We start from the raw sequence: 20399 nt of genomic DNA on the forward strand, positions 1-20399 counted from the left end.
CTTAAGGTGCACCGGGGTAAGTCCTAATGTATTTTTCACAATTTCAACTTTGACCGGCTGTTACTCTCCTACAAATGAACCAATATGGCTCAAATTTATTATGTAGGTTCATATAAGAGTTCTTTACTTATGGTAAAAATTTGAGCGCGATTGACTCAGTAGCTTTTGCTCAGTAGAATAAAATATAAAGTGTTCGGACTTGACCCCGATTTACAGTAAGTCAGAACAGGCAGGCTCAACTTTGCGGACGTGTGGTTCAAAAACAGAGTGTCCCACGAGAATTTAATGATATGAAAATTGTAGAGAATTTAATTCTCTTTGGATCACTCTCATCAGATTTTCACTGGGACATATGGCTTGTCTGGTATATGTGAAAAACTAAAAGAAAGAACATCTGTATTTGAAAACAAATTCAAAACAACAACAAAATACAATTAGAGCAAAAACATGTGAAATGGAACTGAATTCCAAAAATTGTAATGTTATGGTGAAGAAGGGGTACCCTCAAGTCACTGCTGGGTAGGTAGTGCTTCGGAATGTGCAAACCTCTAGGCACTAGAGCAGGAATTCAGACTTAACCTGGTGGTAGTGGTGCAGAGTTATCAATACATACAAGTACATCGATGTACATTGATTTAAGAAGATATTGATGTGCACTGAAGTAACATTCTGATCACCAATGTGCATCAAAATTGCAAAAATTTGTTGAAAACCCGGTTTTTTGAACTGCAATTTAGACTTAATTTCATAAAAACTAGAATGCTTTGTTGAAAAATTGTACTTGACTCATGAATACAGCAAGAAAAATGCAGTTTTGCTGGTATTTTATGAATTACATTGTTACATCAGTAAAACATTGCCAATTTTCCCAGATTTTCTCTCTTAAAAAACGTCACTTTTGAATTTTGATGTACAAAAATCTTCAATGCCTATATTGAAAATATCGATATGAGCTCACATCGATAACTTTGCATCACTACCTGGTGCACCTTATAAACGCTCATCTACCTTGTACAATGGATGATGAAATGCTGATGGCCACATTTGCTGATGATAGTGATGATAGTGATGACACAGCTATACTTTCCTTGCATAAAGGCATTACAATTGCCACCACATGCATATAAAATGTCATTACCAGTTTATACAGATGGCTAAGTAAAATGGCATATCAAAATCAATGAATCCAAATCTGAACATGTAATCCTCACTAGGTTACTAGGTACTTAAAGAATCTGCAACTTACCAGTCACCATCAACAACATGATGATACCACAAAAGACCTCTATGAAATATTTGGGAATTCGCCTTGACAAGACATAACACGGAGTTATGCAGGGCCAGACCCAAAAACACATGGCCTATCGAGATATCCCATTTTAACACCCCTGATTTTGGGCTCCTCAATTAATTGACCAAATTTTTTTCTCCCATTTCTTAAAGTCCAGGGCACTGAGCATAAAAATTCATTCAGCAATTTTTTAAGTGCTCCAGTTTTTACCTCATCAGCCCAAATATGTCGAGGCCCACTAAGATTTCCTCAGTAACTCGGTGGGTGGGTCCCGGCCTGAAGTCATGTAATCCTCACTATGTTCCTTGAAGAATCTGCAACTTACCAGTCACCATCAACAACATGATGATACCACAAAAGAACTCAGGGAATTTACCTTGACAAGGCATAACATGGAGAACTCACGTTGGGAAAAAATGTGATGAAATGAAACTTTATACTTGAAAAGACAAGCTGGCTCTTTGCACTTGAAGCTAAATTATGTAACAAACTTCTACTTTACAAAACCATCATCAAATCTGTTTGGACATATGGTTTCCAACTATACAGGGTGCCCAGAAATATTGTGAACCCCTAAAAAAAGTTTTCTGTTAAATGTTTTGGTTGATCACAGTGAATAATAATAATGATAGCGCATAATTGGTTGTTGGACTGAGGCGATAACATTCCACCAATCATATTCATCTATTTCACATTGCTAACCTATCAGGGCTGGTGAATGAAACGATTGCAGTGTTCTGTTCTGTTCATGAACAAATCCTTTTTGTAGTATCTGTTTCGGGTTTTGTTCAAGTTAATTTGGATTCATTTTGTTCTGTTCTGGTTTTGTTCAGGTTGATTTGGTTCTATTTTGTTTTGTTCTGTTCTGTTCTCACTTTAGCAGTCATTTTTTCTTCACTTACATGATGAATTCTCATAATAGATAGCTTTTAACCTTGAAATTAAGCCTTTTACTGCATTTGAAAGACAAAACAGAACTATAAAAATGAAGTCTAAAACATGAAAAATAGTGAATAATTTGAATAAAATTGAAACATATTGTTCTGTTCTGATTATTGTTTTTTGTTCAAAACGTTGAATCATTTTCTTCAGTTAGCGTTCATTTGTTCAAAGCATGATATCATTCTGTTCGGGTAACGTTCAGAAAATTTGAAAATTTTTGTGCTCATCGTTCCATTCATAGTGTTTTGTTCTGTTCTGTTCACCAGCCCTGTAACCTTTATATTTAATAAAAAACTTTCTTAGGAGTTCACAATATTTCTGGGCACCCTGTAGGGTACTGCAAAACCATGTCGAATATAGAAATAATTCAGCGGATGCAAAACAAATACCTTTGTCAAATCTCCAATATGTGCCATGGTACTTACACCAGAAACAAAGACCTCTATTGTGACTTACAAATGTGAACTATCTCTGAAGGAAAAAAAATGTTTTGCAGTTACTAGACAGAAGGACTCAAGTATACCCACGTAGAGGAAATAAAGAAGATCTACCTATTTGATATTTTTTGCTACCTATAGGGTGCGCAGAAATATCGTGAACCTCTAAAAAAGTTTTCTGCTTAATATTTTGGTTGGTCACAGTGAATGATAATAATGATAGCACATAATTAGTTGTTGGACTGAAGTGATAACATTCCACCAATCATGTGCATCTGTTTCACGTTGCCAACCTATATTTTTTATGAAAAACTTTCTTTGGGGTTCCCAATTTTTTTGCACATCCTGTATATATTATAATGAGTAGCTATTTCCTTTCACAGCTTATCATCTCTATACCCTCTTCCCATTTTGAGGGACCAAAAGGGAGCTTGCAAATTTTGAAGCTTCGTGGGTCAAATTTTATATTTACCAAGTGGAAAATATGCAAAATTTCAAAGCTGTTTTTTCAAAAACCGCTGTTTGCTGAAAAAGTATTATCTGCAATCATTTGCCTACAGGTATACAAAAAAGCAATAAATGTAAAATTTGAATAATGGAGGAAGTGTAGAGCTAGTCCACCCATATCTCTTAACTTGGAGAAGTAGCAGATAGAAAAACAGGATGTAAAAAAAATGTAATCTACATCAGTATGAATTGATAAACCCACATACATATTTTATAAAGTAATACCTATACATACATATATTGCATACTTATACAAGAACCAGCCCAAAACTTTTTGCCCCCCCCCCCCCCTTGTAAAACAATTAGTACCTACGCCATTCAAATTCACAGCCTTTTAAAATAATTTTTACAACTTTAGTTTTTTATCAATTCATAACTACTTCTTTCGTGGTGGATTGCTTCCATTTCAGTTGATGCTGATAAATGGAATTCGGCATCCTGGAATTAGTAATTTTATGCTCGGATAAGAAACTCGTTGTTGTGGAAGTGTTGCTGGTTTGTGTGTCAGTAGCTGAAGCATCGTTTTACTAAAAAACGCGTTGCCGTCAGATTGCAATCAGTTGAACTAGACGATGATGGCTTAAATATAATGTCACAGTCGAATTGTAAATGCTCTGCAATAGAAATAGCTTCAAAGTTACATTCCTGTGGTCCCAGTAATTCAGAAATAACATATTGCATTGGAGTTTGGCAGCTGTAGTTTCATTGATGTTCGACAGGAGAACTTCAAAGTTACATTCCACATCGCCCAGTACTTCGAATGTAACATTGTTCTTCCCTATTTTGACTTTAGATGTCATCCGCGTTAACAGCGCTGGGTATATTTGACATTCAAACAAGTATCGATACTTGTTTGAATGTCAAATATCCAAGTGCTGTTAAAGCGGATAAAAAAAAGTCCTCGTCCCGCATCGCATTTGTGTGATCTGCTTGTGATTCCAGCTGAGCTATAGTTGTGTTATTCGTATAAAATTGCTGGACCAATATTTGATATTTATCTGACATAAAAGGTTGATGGAGAGGGGTATCCTAGTGCACTGAGTTTATGCGAAATGAAACGCTTGATATCCAATAATGGCGCAATTTCCTGTATTCAAAGGCTGTACGAATTGACTTAGGGTTATACACGCGTAATATTCTCACAATACTGTTGAAACTGATAAGAAAGAGTCCTCGTTGCGCACCGAATTTGTGTAATCTACTTGTGATTCCAGCTGAGCTATAGTTGTTATTCATATACAATTGCTGGATCAATATTTGATATTCATTTGACGTAAATGGTTTAACAAAGCTTTTTGCCCTTGCATCGCTCAGGTCATTCAATGTACTCAAACTTTCTAGAATTGAAATTTACTTACATGATTTAACTGCTGGCGTTGTTGTAGGTATTAACTACGTCATGTTACTTGAACTTATTTGGAACTGAAGAATTGAAGAGCTGCTTTTCAAATTGATTGATAGATAACAGTACATATAATTTCGATTAATACAAAGATATTTCTGCATTAAATATTAATAAATTTCTAACAAACTGATAAAAGAAAAAATTTCCTTATAACCTACATTATCATGTAATGATAACATCAGTTTATCTCAGAAATGTAAAATTATCTCATATGTCTGATCATCTTATGCCATAATCTGAGAGTAAGTTGTACAAAACCTTTAAAATGAAAAATAAATTGAGAAATTCGAAATTAGGGCTACCAATTCGCGATGCTTTTTACCCTTTAATTTGTTCGTGTATTCAATAGCAGCATCTCTTTGACATCAGGATCGTTGCAAAAATCTGTTTTTGTTCCTCCCCAAAAATTTCAAAAATCTTGTTAGTCATTTCCAAAACTCTAAGGCTTTGGCATTTTTTGTCAGGATTATAAAAAATCTTGCTTTTTGACCTAAATTGCAACAAAATTTCGAGCCCTATTTTTTAAAATTCCAATGCTCTTTTTTGCTTGAAAAAAGCTTGTTGTTTTTAAAATTGTAGAAAAGTCTCGCTTAGTTTCCAAAAATTCAGTCCTGTTTTTTCAAAAAATTTGTAAAAAATCCTACTTTTTCCAAAATTGAAAAAAAATCCAAAAATTGCCAAAATCTTGCTTTTTAAGCTCTGCTTTTTGTCAGAAATCACAGAAAATTCTGCTGGTTTGTCAAATGTGCTGAAAATTGAATTTTTCTAGAACTGCAAAAATTTTGTTCATGCCTTTGATAAAGGAATTTTGTGTCAACACCTTCGACTAGTAATTTAGTTTACTTGACTCGAAATTGTCCAAATAGGTCCCTATCCTATCTAAGCTCGCGAATGATACTCATGAAGACCTATTTACACGTTTACCTATCTTCAGACACGCGATATAACGAATAAATAACAACACGTTTCAGACAGAACTGTTTGTAATTGATATTTAAAACAATATAACGCACAACACATTAACATTTACGCGAATTCGCAAAAGAGATATACCGTTAGTATAAATCGACCACATTAACCTATTCTATAAATTTGAATACACGTTACCGTTCCCAGAACGCCCTATACCTAACCGCAATGCTAAGCATATCTTGACGAACTAGGTCTTGGGCATGGTTTACTAGTCCAACGTTACATTAACTAGAAGTCCCCTCCAAGTAATAATTTCCCTCCCTCCTACGTAGGAAGATATAATCGTTTGTAACATTCTTCAAAATCATTACCCCAAATTTTAACATCATCGACAAATTTGCTAATGCCCTCTTTATCAGGCAAGACTTCGTTAATCATATTTACGAATTCGCCGCTTGAAATTTTTAAACCAAAAGGTAAAACATTGAACTCGTAAACTTGTCCTTCGAATTGGAATGCTGTGTATTTTTTCGAACATTCTGAAAGCGCAATTTGCCAAAAACTTGCGGTGAAATCGAGTGTGCAAAATACTTTACCATTTGCACCTTCGAATACCGATGTTTCTAGAGGTGGTGCCTCTGTTAGAACACTCAGCAAAAATTTATTCAGATCACAAGCATCAAGACATACACGTATGTCACCAGTTTTCTTTACTACTGGCGCCATAGTGTTTATGTATTGAGAGTGCGAAGGACGTATTAGCCGAAGTCTGAGCATTTTAGCAATCGCTCGACGAAGTGCTTGTTTTAAATGACGAGACGGCCTAAATTTTTCACCGTAAGTTGCAATTTTCTCACCATTTTGAAATTGAAACTTGACTTCACGACCCTTACATAAGCCAGGATTGTAAGAGAAACGATTTTTCCAACGACCTGTTATATGATTATAAACTTCATCGGCTCGTTCTTTTGAAGTCATGCCAGCCTTTACCATATCATCACATTGTTTCCTAAAATTTTTCATAAAAACTTCAGGACCTCGGTCAGGCTCAACTTCGCTAAATTCACTTTTGAAACCAGTTGATTTTAACGTTTTACCTACAACTTCGTGTGTATAAGGTCTATCAACGTGACATCGAAAGATATTAATTCCTTGATATTCATCAGGTTCCAAAAAATTCAAAAATTGGGTTTTTATTCCTTTTTTGCCTGTACAGTAAGCGTGGCGTTGTTTTAACATAGGCTGAATTCCTAAAATATTCATTGAAACTCTACCTACAATACAAGTCTCGCCTGGAGAATCCAATACATAAAAAGGCATTTTCAATTTTATTTTTCCAAACTTTAGTTCGAGTTGAACGATGTTAGTCATAGTTCGAACTAAAGAGTTATCTGCTAGTTTCAGAAGAACCGGACGACGGAGAGGAAGATAATCGATAAAGCCTTTGTGGTCTCGAGTGAAACGTTCAACAAGCGGTTTTGAAATAACATTTGGAACAGCGCCTGTGTCCAATTGCACTGCAATACGTTCGGTATCTAAGTGCATTGGAATAACACAAGAAGGACCATCTATTTTACCTTCCATTACAAGTTGTTCAAACACTAATGGATTAATACGAATTTTTTCTAATTTAGCATTATCGATGGGGTCAATGAACCCTAATTCCTTGCATGGTAAAATGCATTCGTCGTCGTCCGAGTCTTCGTCTGAGCCGATGCCTGAATCTTCAGGAGCATCGTGCCTAGACTTCAAGATATCCACCTTGTTAATCGTAGGGCGGGTCGAATCGTTAACGGTATCGGTATGTGTATTTCCAGTATTTTTTATATTATTATTTACAGTAGTATTTAACTCATTATTTACAGTAGTATTTAAATCATTATTTACAGTATCCGTATTCGTTTGATTCGAAGGCGGGAGGGGAATCCCACTTTCCAAAATTATTTCTTTTTTACGTTCCTCACTAGTACCTTTTCTATTCCAAGGATGTTCTTCTGTTAGAGTTTTAAGGCCTCCTTTGGATGGTTGGTGTCTAGTTTTCTTGGCAGCCACTTTTTCGTGACGGTTAAGTTCTTTTAGTACAACATTAAGTAATTCATCGTATACTTTGTAGGCAATCATATATCTATGTAATTTAGAATTATAATAGAATTTAGATTTACACGGAATCGTTTTTTCATCCGGTCCTACAGCTGCGCGATCGTATTTTAAACCGTTTTTACCAAGAGCTTTTTCACATTCCAAAAAGAATAACGAGGGCTGTTTCCAAACCGAAATTCGTTCATCGACTGTAAATTTTCCTAACATTTGACGATAGGCAATATGTCGAGAAAGTGAAACACCTTGTTCATTTTTTAAGGTTGGTTTTTCAACCGGAGAAATCAGAATAATTTCAGTCGCCCCTTTTTTACAAATAAGATCGATTAATTTTTTTAATTCTTCGAAAATTACATCATATGGTTTACCTGAATGATTAATTTCCATTTGACCAATCGAAATCAAAAATTTAGTTTTTTCGAATTTTACATCTTTAACTTTTGCATATAAATCTTCGATCGAGATTTGGTTTTCTAAATAAGGTGGTAATTTTTCAGTGCGACCTATTTCACAATATTTCAGAAAATGTAAAATCCCCTCTCCAATCCATTCGTAATCTTTTAGACGTTTTAGGCTCGGAGCTGGCTGGCCGCTAGAAATCGCTCCTTTCTTTTCTAGCGGTTTCAGTTTTCCTCCCCCCCTTCTTCTTCTCCGTCACCGTTATTATCGTTATTTTGTTCTGTTTCCTCGTCTCCCTGATTTTCATCAGTTCCTGAGGATCCAGGACCATACATTTCATTGAACGCTAATATTAACGATTGTAAATGTAAGAAAGCTTGCTCTTGATTTCTAGGCATTTCCTTATTTACTTTAGGAGGAACAAAAGGAGGTTTCTTCGAAGGAGTGTGTGGAGGTGGTTTAGGAGGTTGTTTGGGAGGTGGTTTAGGGATTGTGCCATGAGGTCGAATTTCCATTGGGACTAAAGAGTCAGGATCTTCTTGTATGAGTGAAATCTTGTTAAGAATAGCTTCAAACTGAGCTTTATCGTGTTTAACAGGTTCGAGCATGTATCTATACCTTTCAGGAGCTTTTTCAGTCATGTTATCGAGAACTTTAGTTAAAGTTAATTCTTCACAATGAATTAACGTTTCGAGCCATTTTCTGTATAATTGAGCAAACTGTCTAGGACTACTACATACGACTAAATTTTTTCCAAAATATTTCCGCGCATTCGACTGACATTTTTTGTCCCAATATTGGAGTAAAAAAGATTGTTCCAACACAGCGAAATCCCTAATCGTATCAACGTTATCCTTCCATAATCTACACCCGTCCATATTATCATCAATTGTACCTAAAAATAATGAACATTTTTGATTTTGAGGTATGTTGGAACCATAAAGTTGAACTTTAAATTTCTCAATATGATGATGAGGATGAAATTTATTGGAATTACTAAAATGTACATTAGCGTTACGTAAAGTTTCAGAGTTGCATTTTACAGATCTCGTTTGAACCATAGCTCCACCACTCATACCTACCTCAGGCAAATTGTTTTTCCACTCTTCCAAACTTTTTATTCGACCATCAAAATTACCCACAACTTCGACATTCGCAGTAACATTATCAATGCAACTTTGGCGATGCGTATTGAATTCATTTCGTAAAGTACTTATAGTCGAATTGTTTTCTCTAGTATATGCCTCGTATTCATTTTTTAACGAAGCATGTTCATTTAATCTCGTAGTAAGTGCCGTGGTATGAGTACTCAAAGTTGTCTTTACTGTCTCGTCTAACTTCTTTCTAGCTTCTTGTTCTGTTTTTCGTTCATTTTGGATCGTTGCAATTTTTGTACTATTAGATTTCGCTAACGTGTGAGTACTTTTTTGTTGGTCATTTAAAGTATTAATCGAAGTCTGTAGATTTTCAGTAGTGGATTTGATCCATTGAGTTTGAGTTACCATATATTTTTCCGCCGGTGACAGCTGATCAAAAGGTTTATCAAAAGTAGGTGGAGTAGGTCTCAAATGAACACTAGTTGTTTTATTCACATCACCTGTAGCGTTAGGTTCAGAAGTTTTCTCACCCGTCGGTGGATCAGACTTTTCATTACCCATTTCGCTATCCGAATCTAAACTTACGCCAAAATTTGAAATACTATCGTTATGAAATAAAGTCCGATTCGTATCAACAATCTGAGATCGTAATTGTACTACTCTTTCAAGATGTTCATGTAACAATTGAACTTTCGGCGAAGGTTTGCGTTGTGACATACGATGAAACCACACTAATTAGTAAAAAAAAAATTTTCAGAATAGGACAAGAACAGCAAAACGAAGAGAAGACAAAGCTCAAACTTGAACAATCCAACGTTCAAAACGAGATGGTTCGTAGCAGAACAATAGTGACACGCGCCAGTACCAAGTACCTACCCAACTGAAGGTCATAAAACGTCATAAACTAGATACATGAACGTGTTCAACAGTGCACACTTTTTTCACACGTCGAACACGTTTCTTATGGCTAAGGTTACAAAAATTTTCACTAGAATATACGGTGAAATTTTTACCTAGCACAATAACTACTATTTATATACACTACGAGGTAAAACCTTAATAGGTATTACCTATTTAACTTAAAAATAAGGTTAAAACTGATCAGAATGACTGTTTCCAATCATTCCGAACCGGATAAAACACTTACTCTTTTTATATAACAAATTACCGTATTACCAGAGTAGGTTCTTGTCACCTCCGGAACTCTTCTAAAGATGAAATGGAAGAATTCTTCTGTTCTACTAATCGCGAATCGTAGAACACACGAGGAGACACGCGTTTGGGCGCCACTGATAAAGGAATTTTGTGTCAACACCTTCGACTAGTAATTTAGTTTACTTGACTCGAAATTGTCCAAATAGGTCCCTATCCTATCTAAGCTCGCGAATGATACTCATGAAGACCTATTTACACGTTTACCTATCTTCAGACACGCGATATAACGAATAAATAACAACACGTTTCAGACAGAACTGTTTGTAATTGATATTTAAAACAATATAACGCACAACACATTAACATTTACGCGAATTCGCAAAAGAGATATACCGTTAGTATAAATCGACCACATTAACCTATTCTATAAATTTGAATACACGTTACCGTTCCCAGAACGCCCTATACCTAACCGCAATGCTAAGCATATCTTGACGAACTAGGTCTTGGGCATGGTTTACTAGTCCAACGTTACATTAACTAGAAGTCCCCTCCAAGTAATAATTTCCCTCCCTCCTACGTAGGAAGATGGGCCACATTTACTGTATCACCTTTAGACACCTATGTTATTTTATTGCAAAAATCTCAAATTTACCCAACATTGCAAAAAAGCAAGACTTCTGTCCAAAATCTTTCTTTTTTCTACTCTGATTTTTGTCAGAAATCACAAGAAAATCTGTTGTTATTTGTAAAGATCGTTGAAAATTTGATTTTTACAGTATTTGAAGAGAATCTGATTTTGTCTGAAGGCATTTTCATTGCAAACATTCGCTTTTATAAATGTTTTAATCTCATTTTTAACGTGTTTTATAACGATGTTTTATAGAATTTTCATCGACTGGCTAGTTTTGGTTTTGTCTGAAAATTGAGAAATTTCGACTCGACTTCCTATCTCCAAATTAAAGCATTTGAAAAAAAAAATTCTTGCTGAAGTCCTGTTTTTCTGCCTTTGTCAATCGAAATTCAAAGTTTTCCATTTACTCTATCCATCTTTTAAGATTCCCATTGTTTTTTTTTGAAAAATTCCTTCAAAAATAAAAAATTTGAAGTTCTGACCTAAAAAAAAAATTTCAGTGAATTTTGACCCGAAATGAATGGAGGTAAAGTTGTGCTGCATTATTTTTTCGTCGGGGGGCCCGCTTAAGGATCACCTGCACCCCCCTGCCGATTCTCCGGGACAACTTTTTTCTTAAAGGGGAAGTCCTAAGGAACATTTCTAGCCCTTGTCCTCAAAAAAAAAAAGTGGCCCTACTTACAAAATGGCGGCCATTTTGATTGACAGGTCAGCCGAAATCGCAGATTTTGAGTTCCAACATAGGACTTTCACGGAATTTTTCAAACCGTATAAAGGTAGATCGAGAGAGCAGGCAAAAATTCATCACCTGTCAAAATTTCAAGTGCTCAAGTGCCTTTTTCGATTTTTGGTGAATTTTCAAAAATCAAATTTTGGCCAAAATGTGTGAAAAAATCAAAATTTTACCAAATTGACCTAGAAAGCTGAAATTTGGGGTATATCTTATTTTCGACCTGCCAAATCGATTGGAAACTGTTTCAAACCATTTTGAGCAGTTCTGGAGCCTCCAGTAGATTTTTGAAACTCGAAATTCTCACAAAATTTCGCACCTCGGGAGTAATAAGGTCACATCTCAAAAAAGTGAAATTTTACAGGAGAGTGATTTTCTTTTTTTTAAAAACTTGATTCATTATTTTTATCAACTTATAATTAATTGTGAGGAATGAATAGCACCTCATTTTAAAGATCTGGTATCCTACCTTTATTTAGCATAAGAACACTTTGAAAAATAAAATCTTAAAGAGGAAATATTTCAATGTTTGGAAAACATTTTGAGTTAGAACCTTTCATTAAAGTTGATGTGGAGGCGAAAGGAAGCGTCCAAAAAAAATTTCATGTTAACAAAGTTGTAGAGAATTAAATTTCCAATCGACATAATGTCGTTAGTTTTTTTCTAGAGTGCTTAGTTTTTGAGTTTTTCTCAAAAAACTAAAATTTCATGATATGTGAAAATTCATTTTTCTGAAAAGTGATCAATTTAAAAAAATTTTTCCATTTGGTACAACCAATAAAAAATGCACTCCTTGTGACTATTTCTAACTGACAAACATTCAAAACAATAAAAACTATTTGTTAACACTTTGTACGTACGAAATTTGCTCAAAAAAGGTGGAGTTTTTTGAGATGTGACCTTATAACTCCAAACAACTTGCAATGTTGTTGAGATTTTGAGTTAGGCCATTTGCGTTTTTTACAAGATCTAGATAATGTATCCAACTCAAAGTGTAATTTTTGGTTGAGGGGGGTCATACAAACCCCAAAAATGCAAAAACATCAAAATCAATTTTTTTTGAGATGTGACCTTATTACTCCCGAGGTGCGATTTCATCAAATGGAGTTGGAAAGCCGAAATTCATTCTGCAAACTAATTTCAATACACTCAGAAGTGGACTGCAGCCTGCAGGTGATTTTCAAGTCGTTTTGGAGCCTCCAGCGATTTTTTGAAAATTACTGGAGCCTCCAGGAGATTTTTGAAACTTGAAATTTCCCCAAAATTTCATCAAATGGTGATTAGTACAGGAATTTTAAGATTTTTATTCGGACTAATTCCTACAAAAGGTTTTCTTGCGGGATACTGTAGGGGAAGGGGTCCTATTTAACATACTAAAAGTCTTTAGGCCCCTATAGTCTTTATGTATTTTTCAGGAAACCCCCCTTTTTTGAATGGTTCTAGCTCCACCCCCCTTAGGGCTAGAAGGACAGTTGACATATCACTAGATCGGAAATTTGACGTAGAACACAAAAATTAAGCTATTTTCGACGTAAAATCAACCCCTCGCGAGAAAATCGCAAAAAACGCCGCGGCGTGACACTTTTTACGCTCTAGCACGCGACGCACGCGGGGTACGGGGTGAGACTTTTAGTATGTTAAATAGGACCCCTTCCCCTACAGTATCCCGCAAAAAAACCTTTTGTAGGAATTAGTCCGAATAAATCCTCTCATTTCACCTAAAATTCCTGTACTAGGAAAGCTGAAATTAACTCTGCACTTCAATTTTAACACCCTCTGAAGACGACTTCAGGCGAGTTCAAGTAATTTTGGCGCCACCAGTGACTTTTTGAAAAGTTTCATCGCGTTTTTACGAGATTTGAAATTTCTAAAAAGTAGCTGGAAATTTCAAAACCACTTGAAACCACCATGCAGTCGACTTCATATTGTATTCAAATTAGTTCGCAGAGTAAATTTCAGCTTGCTAACCCCATTAAGTTTCAAAAATCTACTGGAGGCTCCAGTAATTTTCAAAAAATCGCTGGAGGCTCCAAAACGACTTGAAAATCACCTGCAGTCGACTTCATAGCGTATTGAAATTTGTTTGCAGAATAAATTTCGGCTTTCCAACTCCATTTGATGAAATTTTGTGAGAATTTCGAGTTTCAAAAATCTACTGGAGGCTCCAGAACTGCTCAAAATGGTTTGAAACAGTTTCCAATCGATTTGGCAGGTCGAAAATAAGATATACGCCAAATTTCAGCTTTCTAGGTCAATTTGGTAAAATTTTGATTTTTTCTCACATTTTGGCCAAAATTTGATTTTTGAAAATTCACCAAAAATCGAAAAAGGCACTTGAGCACTTGAAATTTTGACAGGTGATGAATTTTTGCATGATCTTTCGATCTACCTTTATACGGTTTGAAAAATTCCGTGAAAGTCCTATGTTGGAACGCAAAACCTACGATTTCGGCTGACCTGTCAATCAAAATGGCCGCCATTTTGTAGGTAGGGCCACTTTTTTTTTTGAGGACAAGGGCTAGAAATGTTCCTTAGGACTTCCCCTTTCAGAAAAAAGTTGTCCTGGAGAATCGGCAGGGGGGTGCAGGTGATCCTTATGCGGGCCTCCGACTATTAGTACATTATACAAAGGTCTATTGATGAACTTAGCTCAATGCGAATTAGGTACTTTGCTAAATTTTTTGGAAATTTCCAGTTCCAAAATTCTGCTGGAAGCTCCAGAACTGCTCATAACGGTTTGAAGCCATTTCCAAACAATTTGGCAGCTCCAAAATAGTGCATTTTCCAAAGTTCAGCTTTCTAGGTCAATTTAATTAAAATTTTTATTTTTTTTCTCATACTTATTTGGCTTAAATTTGATTTTCAATAATTCACCATAAATCAAAAAATGCACTTCAGTACTTGAAGTTGTCCCAGATGATCAGAGGGGGGGGGAATTATTCCTATCATCATACGCCGAACTATCAGATTGGGAGTTGAATTGAAGGAATTATTCACATTGGATCATTTTGGTCCTTAAATTTTACATTTCATGAAAAAGTTTGAAGATCGTCCTTTGACCAGCGTTTTTGAACCTACAAAATGCAAGTAGGCAAACTGCAGTAAAATATAAAACAACTTTTTTAAATTTTTTAAATTTTCAAAAATTCGCCAAAAATCTCTCGAGTCTCTGAGGTTTTGGTTTTGCTAGTCTTGAGACATGCTGTTTCAGTCTGGCTCGGTTTTCTTCAAATCGCAGAGTGTGAGTTCAAAAGGTTCCTTTGTGACTTGTGAGTCATTAACAAAGTATTGGCTTTCCTCATGGAGGCTTCTGGATGGTTTCAACCTCCCATGCAAATATTTTGTCCACAGAAAAATTGCGCATATAATTGAATTTTGGTGATTTATTCAGGCATTTCCTCAACACATTTAGGTACATTGTATGTATAATTATTGTTTAGAAAAATAAATAAATTACTGTTTTGATTTAAAAAAAAAAAATAAATTAAAAAAATGATATTTCATATGCGCTGTTGCATCGATGATTGAGTTGATGTGGAAACATTAGAACCTCCTGTGTAAAAATTGCAACAAAAAATTGGCATAGAGTCCTTTGAGCAGTGTTCCACATTCCAAAACGTATCAACCATTTGTTATTGTCCATCAACTTCCAAAATCACTCGATTGGATGAATAATTTTAGTTTTTCTTCTAATGAATTCGGACTTCGTGATGCATCAGTATTCAGCAAACACAGCAAGGGGGGTCAAATTTTGGATCATAAGAAGCAATTTTATTTTCTTTCAAAAATCATTCAAATTGACGCGTCTCATCTCTTTTGAGACATTGAAAGTTTCAAAAAGAAATGTGTATCAGGTAGAAGGGTACCAAAAACGGCGCATTTAAACCGTTGGATTTTGTACAATCCCTGTAAACAAAACAATACCACTTTTATGGTGATAAATCCAAAACGCAAACGGTCTATCTACATAAAATTTGATAGGCTCCGGATCGTGTTTCGCCATCAGAACTTCCACTCCGTAACTTATGGCACTTGCCATTGTGCCGCTTTCATCAACTTGTATTTCAGCCGCGTGACTTATTTCCGATACTTTCAAGTATTCGGAGTTCTCGATCATTTCGTGTAATTCGGCATTTTTGAATATTTTTTTAATACCAGATTTCATTACGAGGGCATTAATATTCCGCTTCCAATCGAATTTGAAACGAGGGATTTTATATTCGACGAAATTGCGCTTCGAGCTGAACTCTCGAGTGATTAGTTGCTGAATTTCGGTATTTAAACCATCTACGAAGACGTTCACTGATTTATTTTCGTAGGGTAAGAAAACAGCCATAGAGAATTCGTTATTTTTGTACGGCAGACTGATCGCTTCGATTCCTAATTGTTCAATATTCATGTACGGAACGTATTCTTTACTATGCATCATTTTAACTGTCGTTTGTTTCGCTCCGGTGTTAAATTTTTCGCTGGAATAAAAAAAATCGCGAATTAAAAAAATTTTTGGGAGGGGGGGTTATTGAGAATGAAATTGGGAATTTGTCGCCTTACTCTTTGGTCGCCCAAGTACCAAATGGCTCTTGCCAAGAGGCATTGAAGAATAAAGCGCTGGCCAGTAACAGTGACGTTTCTGAAGGTATTTCACTTTTGAATAATTGAGGTATGCGGTTTTTCGTATTGATTGAAGCCCAACTGGAAAAGTAAACGTGGATGTGTCGCATCGTATATTAAAATAATAGGTATATTTTGCAAAAAAATTGAACATTTCAAAAATTTACTCACTTGTTGACAATGTTGGTTGCCTCGGAACCTCCTTTTTTGAAATCAACCTGTTGAGCTTCGTTTTTGTAGTAATTTCTGGTGTCTTGTAAGTAACTGTCTTTTAGTTTCAATCCTTTCTGCACAAATACTGAATTCGCGATTCGCACTTCGGCTCCGTTCGATGTTTGTAGGTCGTTCAATATTTTACCCAGGTCTTGGTGAGCTGTAGATCTATTCGAATAATTTCAAAGGGAAGTTTTATAGTTAGCTTTATTCGACTTGAATGGTTCACTGAGAGGATGCAATTCACTCCAGAGTAACTCTTATCTGTGCTTGTGAACATTTTTTGAGTAATTTTTTTGCTCTCATTTCGTGAAATTGTTGTTCTTATGGGAAAAAAGTCCCTGTTTAAGAAAAAACTTCACCTGGTCCCCCGATCCATTTTGATCTCCTTGTATGGAGCCCTAGTTGGAAAAAAAATGAAATAGATTGAATTCGGTAACATTTTTTTGAAAATTTTATGCTTTTTGTGAAAGTTTTTCGAGGAAATTTCAAAAACATCAAAAAAATTCCAGAATAGGTACTTATGTGGAAAAAATGAAATTTGACAAAAAATGGTTTTAAGAAAATCGGTAAAAAAAAAACACAGAGACTTTTGTGTGGTAACTTCGAAACAAAAAGAGACTTTTTAGGCTGGCAAAGCAAAAATCAATGCTTTTTGGACGTTTTAGCAAAAAAGCTTTCATTTCTTAGCAATTTTTAAAGTCTCTTCGCTCACCTTTGGGTACAGAGGGGCTATTGCCTTCTAATTATATGTAAATGTAACAAGATCTGAGAAATATATTCTATTCTATTCTATTCTATTCTATTCTATAATTTTGGCAAAAATTACTACCATTTGACCACTCATAATCAAAGAACTACTTTCTGAAAATGTTGACAAGAAAATTATGCAACTTTTCGTCAATTAACAATACAGACTTTTTTGGACTATATTTTGGCAAGAACAGGATGTTTAACAATTTTGCCAAAAATTGATGCTTTTTGACAATTTTGGCAAAACTTGGCCCAGTTCTTCAATTTTACCAAAAATTAACACTTTTTGGCACCTTTCGGCAATTTTGACAAAAATGCACACTTCTTGACTATTTTGCCAAAAATTGATGCTTTTTGAATTTTCTCCCAAAAATTGACATTTTTTGACAATTTTGGCAAAAATTGGTCAAGGTTTTACAATTTTACCAAAAATGGAAACTTTTTGGCACTTTTCGGCAATTTTGACAAAAATGCACACTTCTTGACCATTTTGCCAAAATTGATGCTTTTTGACAATTTTGGCAAAAATTGGCCCAGTTCTACAATTTTACCAAAAATGCACACTTTTTGGCACCTTTTGGCAATTTTGACAAAAATGCACACTTCTTGACCATTTTGCCAAAATTGATGCTTTTTGACAATTTTGGCAAAAATTGGCTCAGTTCTACAATTTTACCAAAAATGGGCACTTTTTGGCACCTTTTGGCAATTTTGACAAAAATGCACACTTCTTGACTATTTTGCCAAAAAATTGATGCTTTTTGAATTTTCTCCCAAAAATTGACATTTTTTGACAATTTTGGCAAAAATTGCCCAGTCTTACAAAATTTTACTAAAAATGAACACTTTTTGACAAATTTGACGAAAATGGACACTTTTTGGCACTTTTAGGCAATTTTAACAAAAATGCACACTTCTTGACTATTTTGCCAAAAATTGATGCTTTTTGACTTTTCCCCCAAAAATTGACATTTTCTGACAATTTTGGCAAAAATTGGCCCTGTTTTACAATTTTACCAAAAATGGTCATTATTTGACAATTTTGACAAAAATGGACATTTTTTGGCAATTTTAACAGTAATGCACACTTCTTGACTATTTTGCCAAAAATTGATGCGTTTTGACTTTTTTCCCCAAAAATTGGCCCTGTTTTTCAATTTTACCAGAAATGGACACTTTTTGACACTTTTGACAAAAATGGCACTTTTTGGAAATTTTGACAAAAATTCACACTTCTTGACTTTTTTGCCAAAAATGTATGCTTTTTGACTTTTTCCCCCAAATGTTGACCTTTTTTTTGACAACTTTATCCAAAAAATTGACACTTTTTGACTTGGGAAAATTTGTCAAAAAACAGTTTGGAAATTCTGGAACCAAAAGAGGACTTTTCAAGCAGGTAAGACGAAAACCATATTTTTTTGGATGTTTGGGTACAAAAAATTATGAACTTACAACTTTTGAGAATCAGCGTGTCTCCAAAAAAGAAGTGACAAAAAAACCTTCCTATCACTATTTTTTTATGAAATCAAAAAAATTTCCCTCGGTCTCCAAACTTTGTTGATCCGCTTGAATAGACCCACCAGCCCCTTGCCCCTTTTATAAGGAAAAAATGTGGGAGTCTTCCGAGATTGGAAAAAATCGCCAAAAAAATTATAAAGTAAAGTCTTTGAAAATTTTTTATTTATAGTCAGAATCCTAAATAAACCCTTTTCAAAAAAAATCTTCGGCCCCTCCAATATAGAAAATCATCATTTTCTCAAAAAATCAAAAAATTGATTACGATAACTTGAAGTTTGGTTTCTATAAGTACTATGAGTTTTACTGCATGATATCTCAGTGAACTAAATTCACTCGTAATGATTCTGTAAAAGATTACTCACCCAGCGTCACTAGCAGGTATTCCTAAAGCATCTGAAAGTTCTCTCTTAGTTTCTCCATTTGAACCTAAATGCAGCAGTGCCAATGTCGTGTAAATGTTTAGAGGAGAAAATAACATGTTTTCTCCTGGTTTCAAATCATCATGTATGAATTTGGAGAACAATGTGTTGAATTTTGCCACATATCTTTCAATGTTCTGTGAAATGAAAGAAAAAATTACATCCTGAAAATGATTCTTACCAAGAAACGTTTATGTTAAGTATATTTTTGACAATTTTCAACTCACTCGTGATCGATCTTCTTCTATTGAAGTTGGAGCTGATTCCACCAGAATTCGTTTTGTTCCGAGTACGAAAAAGAGTAGCAAGATTATCGCCTGGTTTTGTTTTTATCATAAACAGAGAAACAATTCGCGAATTATTCAAGTTATAGATTAGGCTTATTCTATAAAAATTCTCAGGTTACCTTTTGTGAAATCATTTTTATATTATTAGGTGCTCGTATTTCTAATTTAAAAAACTTCACTTTCACGAATATGTCTTACAAGGAGCACTTGAACTTGAAATGTTTTCTCAACAATCACACGTGTGTATCAGTTTAAAAACGATTAGAATTTAGAAACGAAATTTTCGTCGCGAGTGGAAATACCAGTGACCTTGTATGTACTTGTTCGTTTTCGTATAGTTGTTATTACTGAATGGTGTATAGGTTAATTCAGATCTTTATTCACTCTTTACGTTGATAAGAAATCGAATACTGATGGCTTGGATGCGTCATAATAACCTTATATGCAAATAAATCTGTAGGTAGATATACTCGGATGTGTATTATTGCGTTGTATAGCATTCAATTAATTTTCAAGTTAGGAAAAATGTCAATTGAATTGAGCTCCTGTTTATGCTACCTGTGATCAGAAATGAAGAGTATTTTTTGGTTATTTTTGGGTCAAAATATACATACAGTATATAAAAGAATGTAAAAATTTAATCTGAGCAGAGTAGGTACTTACCTATTTGAAAAACTGTGAAATTATTCCCCGGGTTGACTTTTGAATCTGAGAAGAGTATTTGAAAAACCATGAAATAGTGTTCCCAACGTTGATTATTGCCCTTTTCATATTTGAAAAGAGATTTTAAAAGGTGTAATTTTTTTCACCAGAAAGATTCTTTCAAAATAAGCACATGTGAAAAACTTGGAGAATATTGAAACATTGAAACTCGACGTTGGGAAAATACTGATTGATATTATGATTTAAGAGTAAAAATTAGTAGACTTTCAGGTTCTCTTCATTGTTGGTATATCCTAAAATTTTCCTATCATATTCATAAACGATAATGG

The 20399-nt window shown here is 34.7% G+C and overlaps 1 protein-coding gene across 1 annotated transcript; it reads right to left on the reverse strand.

Annotated features, from left to right (window-relative positions):
• Positions 1-14971: 14971 nt before the first annotated feature.
• On the reverse strand, positions 14972-19795 carry LOC135842302 (antichymotrypsin-2-like). The gene is made up of 6 exons (XM_065359695.1): positions 19527-19795; positions 19348-19437; positions 19064-19257; positions 16389-16598; positions 16158-16298; positions 14972-16075 (listed from the first exon to the last, which is right to left on the reverse strand). The coding sequence occupies exons 1-6, from the start codon at positions 19539-19541 to the stop codon at positions 15487-15489; spliced, it is 1239 nt and encodes a 412-aa protein (XP_065215767.1). The 5' UTR covers positions 19542-19795; the 3' UTR covers positions 14972-15486.
• Between the last annotated feature and the right edge of the window lie 604 nt (positions 19796-20399).

Source organism: Planococcus citri, chromosome 4, assembly GCF_950023065.1.
Source record: "Planococcus citri chromosome 4, ihPlaCitr1.1, whole genome shotgun sequence".
NCBI classification, from domain to species: domain Eukaryota; kingdom Metazoa; phylum Arthropoda; class Insecta; order Hemiptera; family Pseudococcidae; genus Planococcus; species Planococcus citri.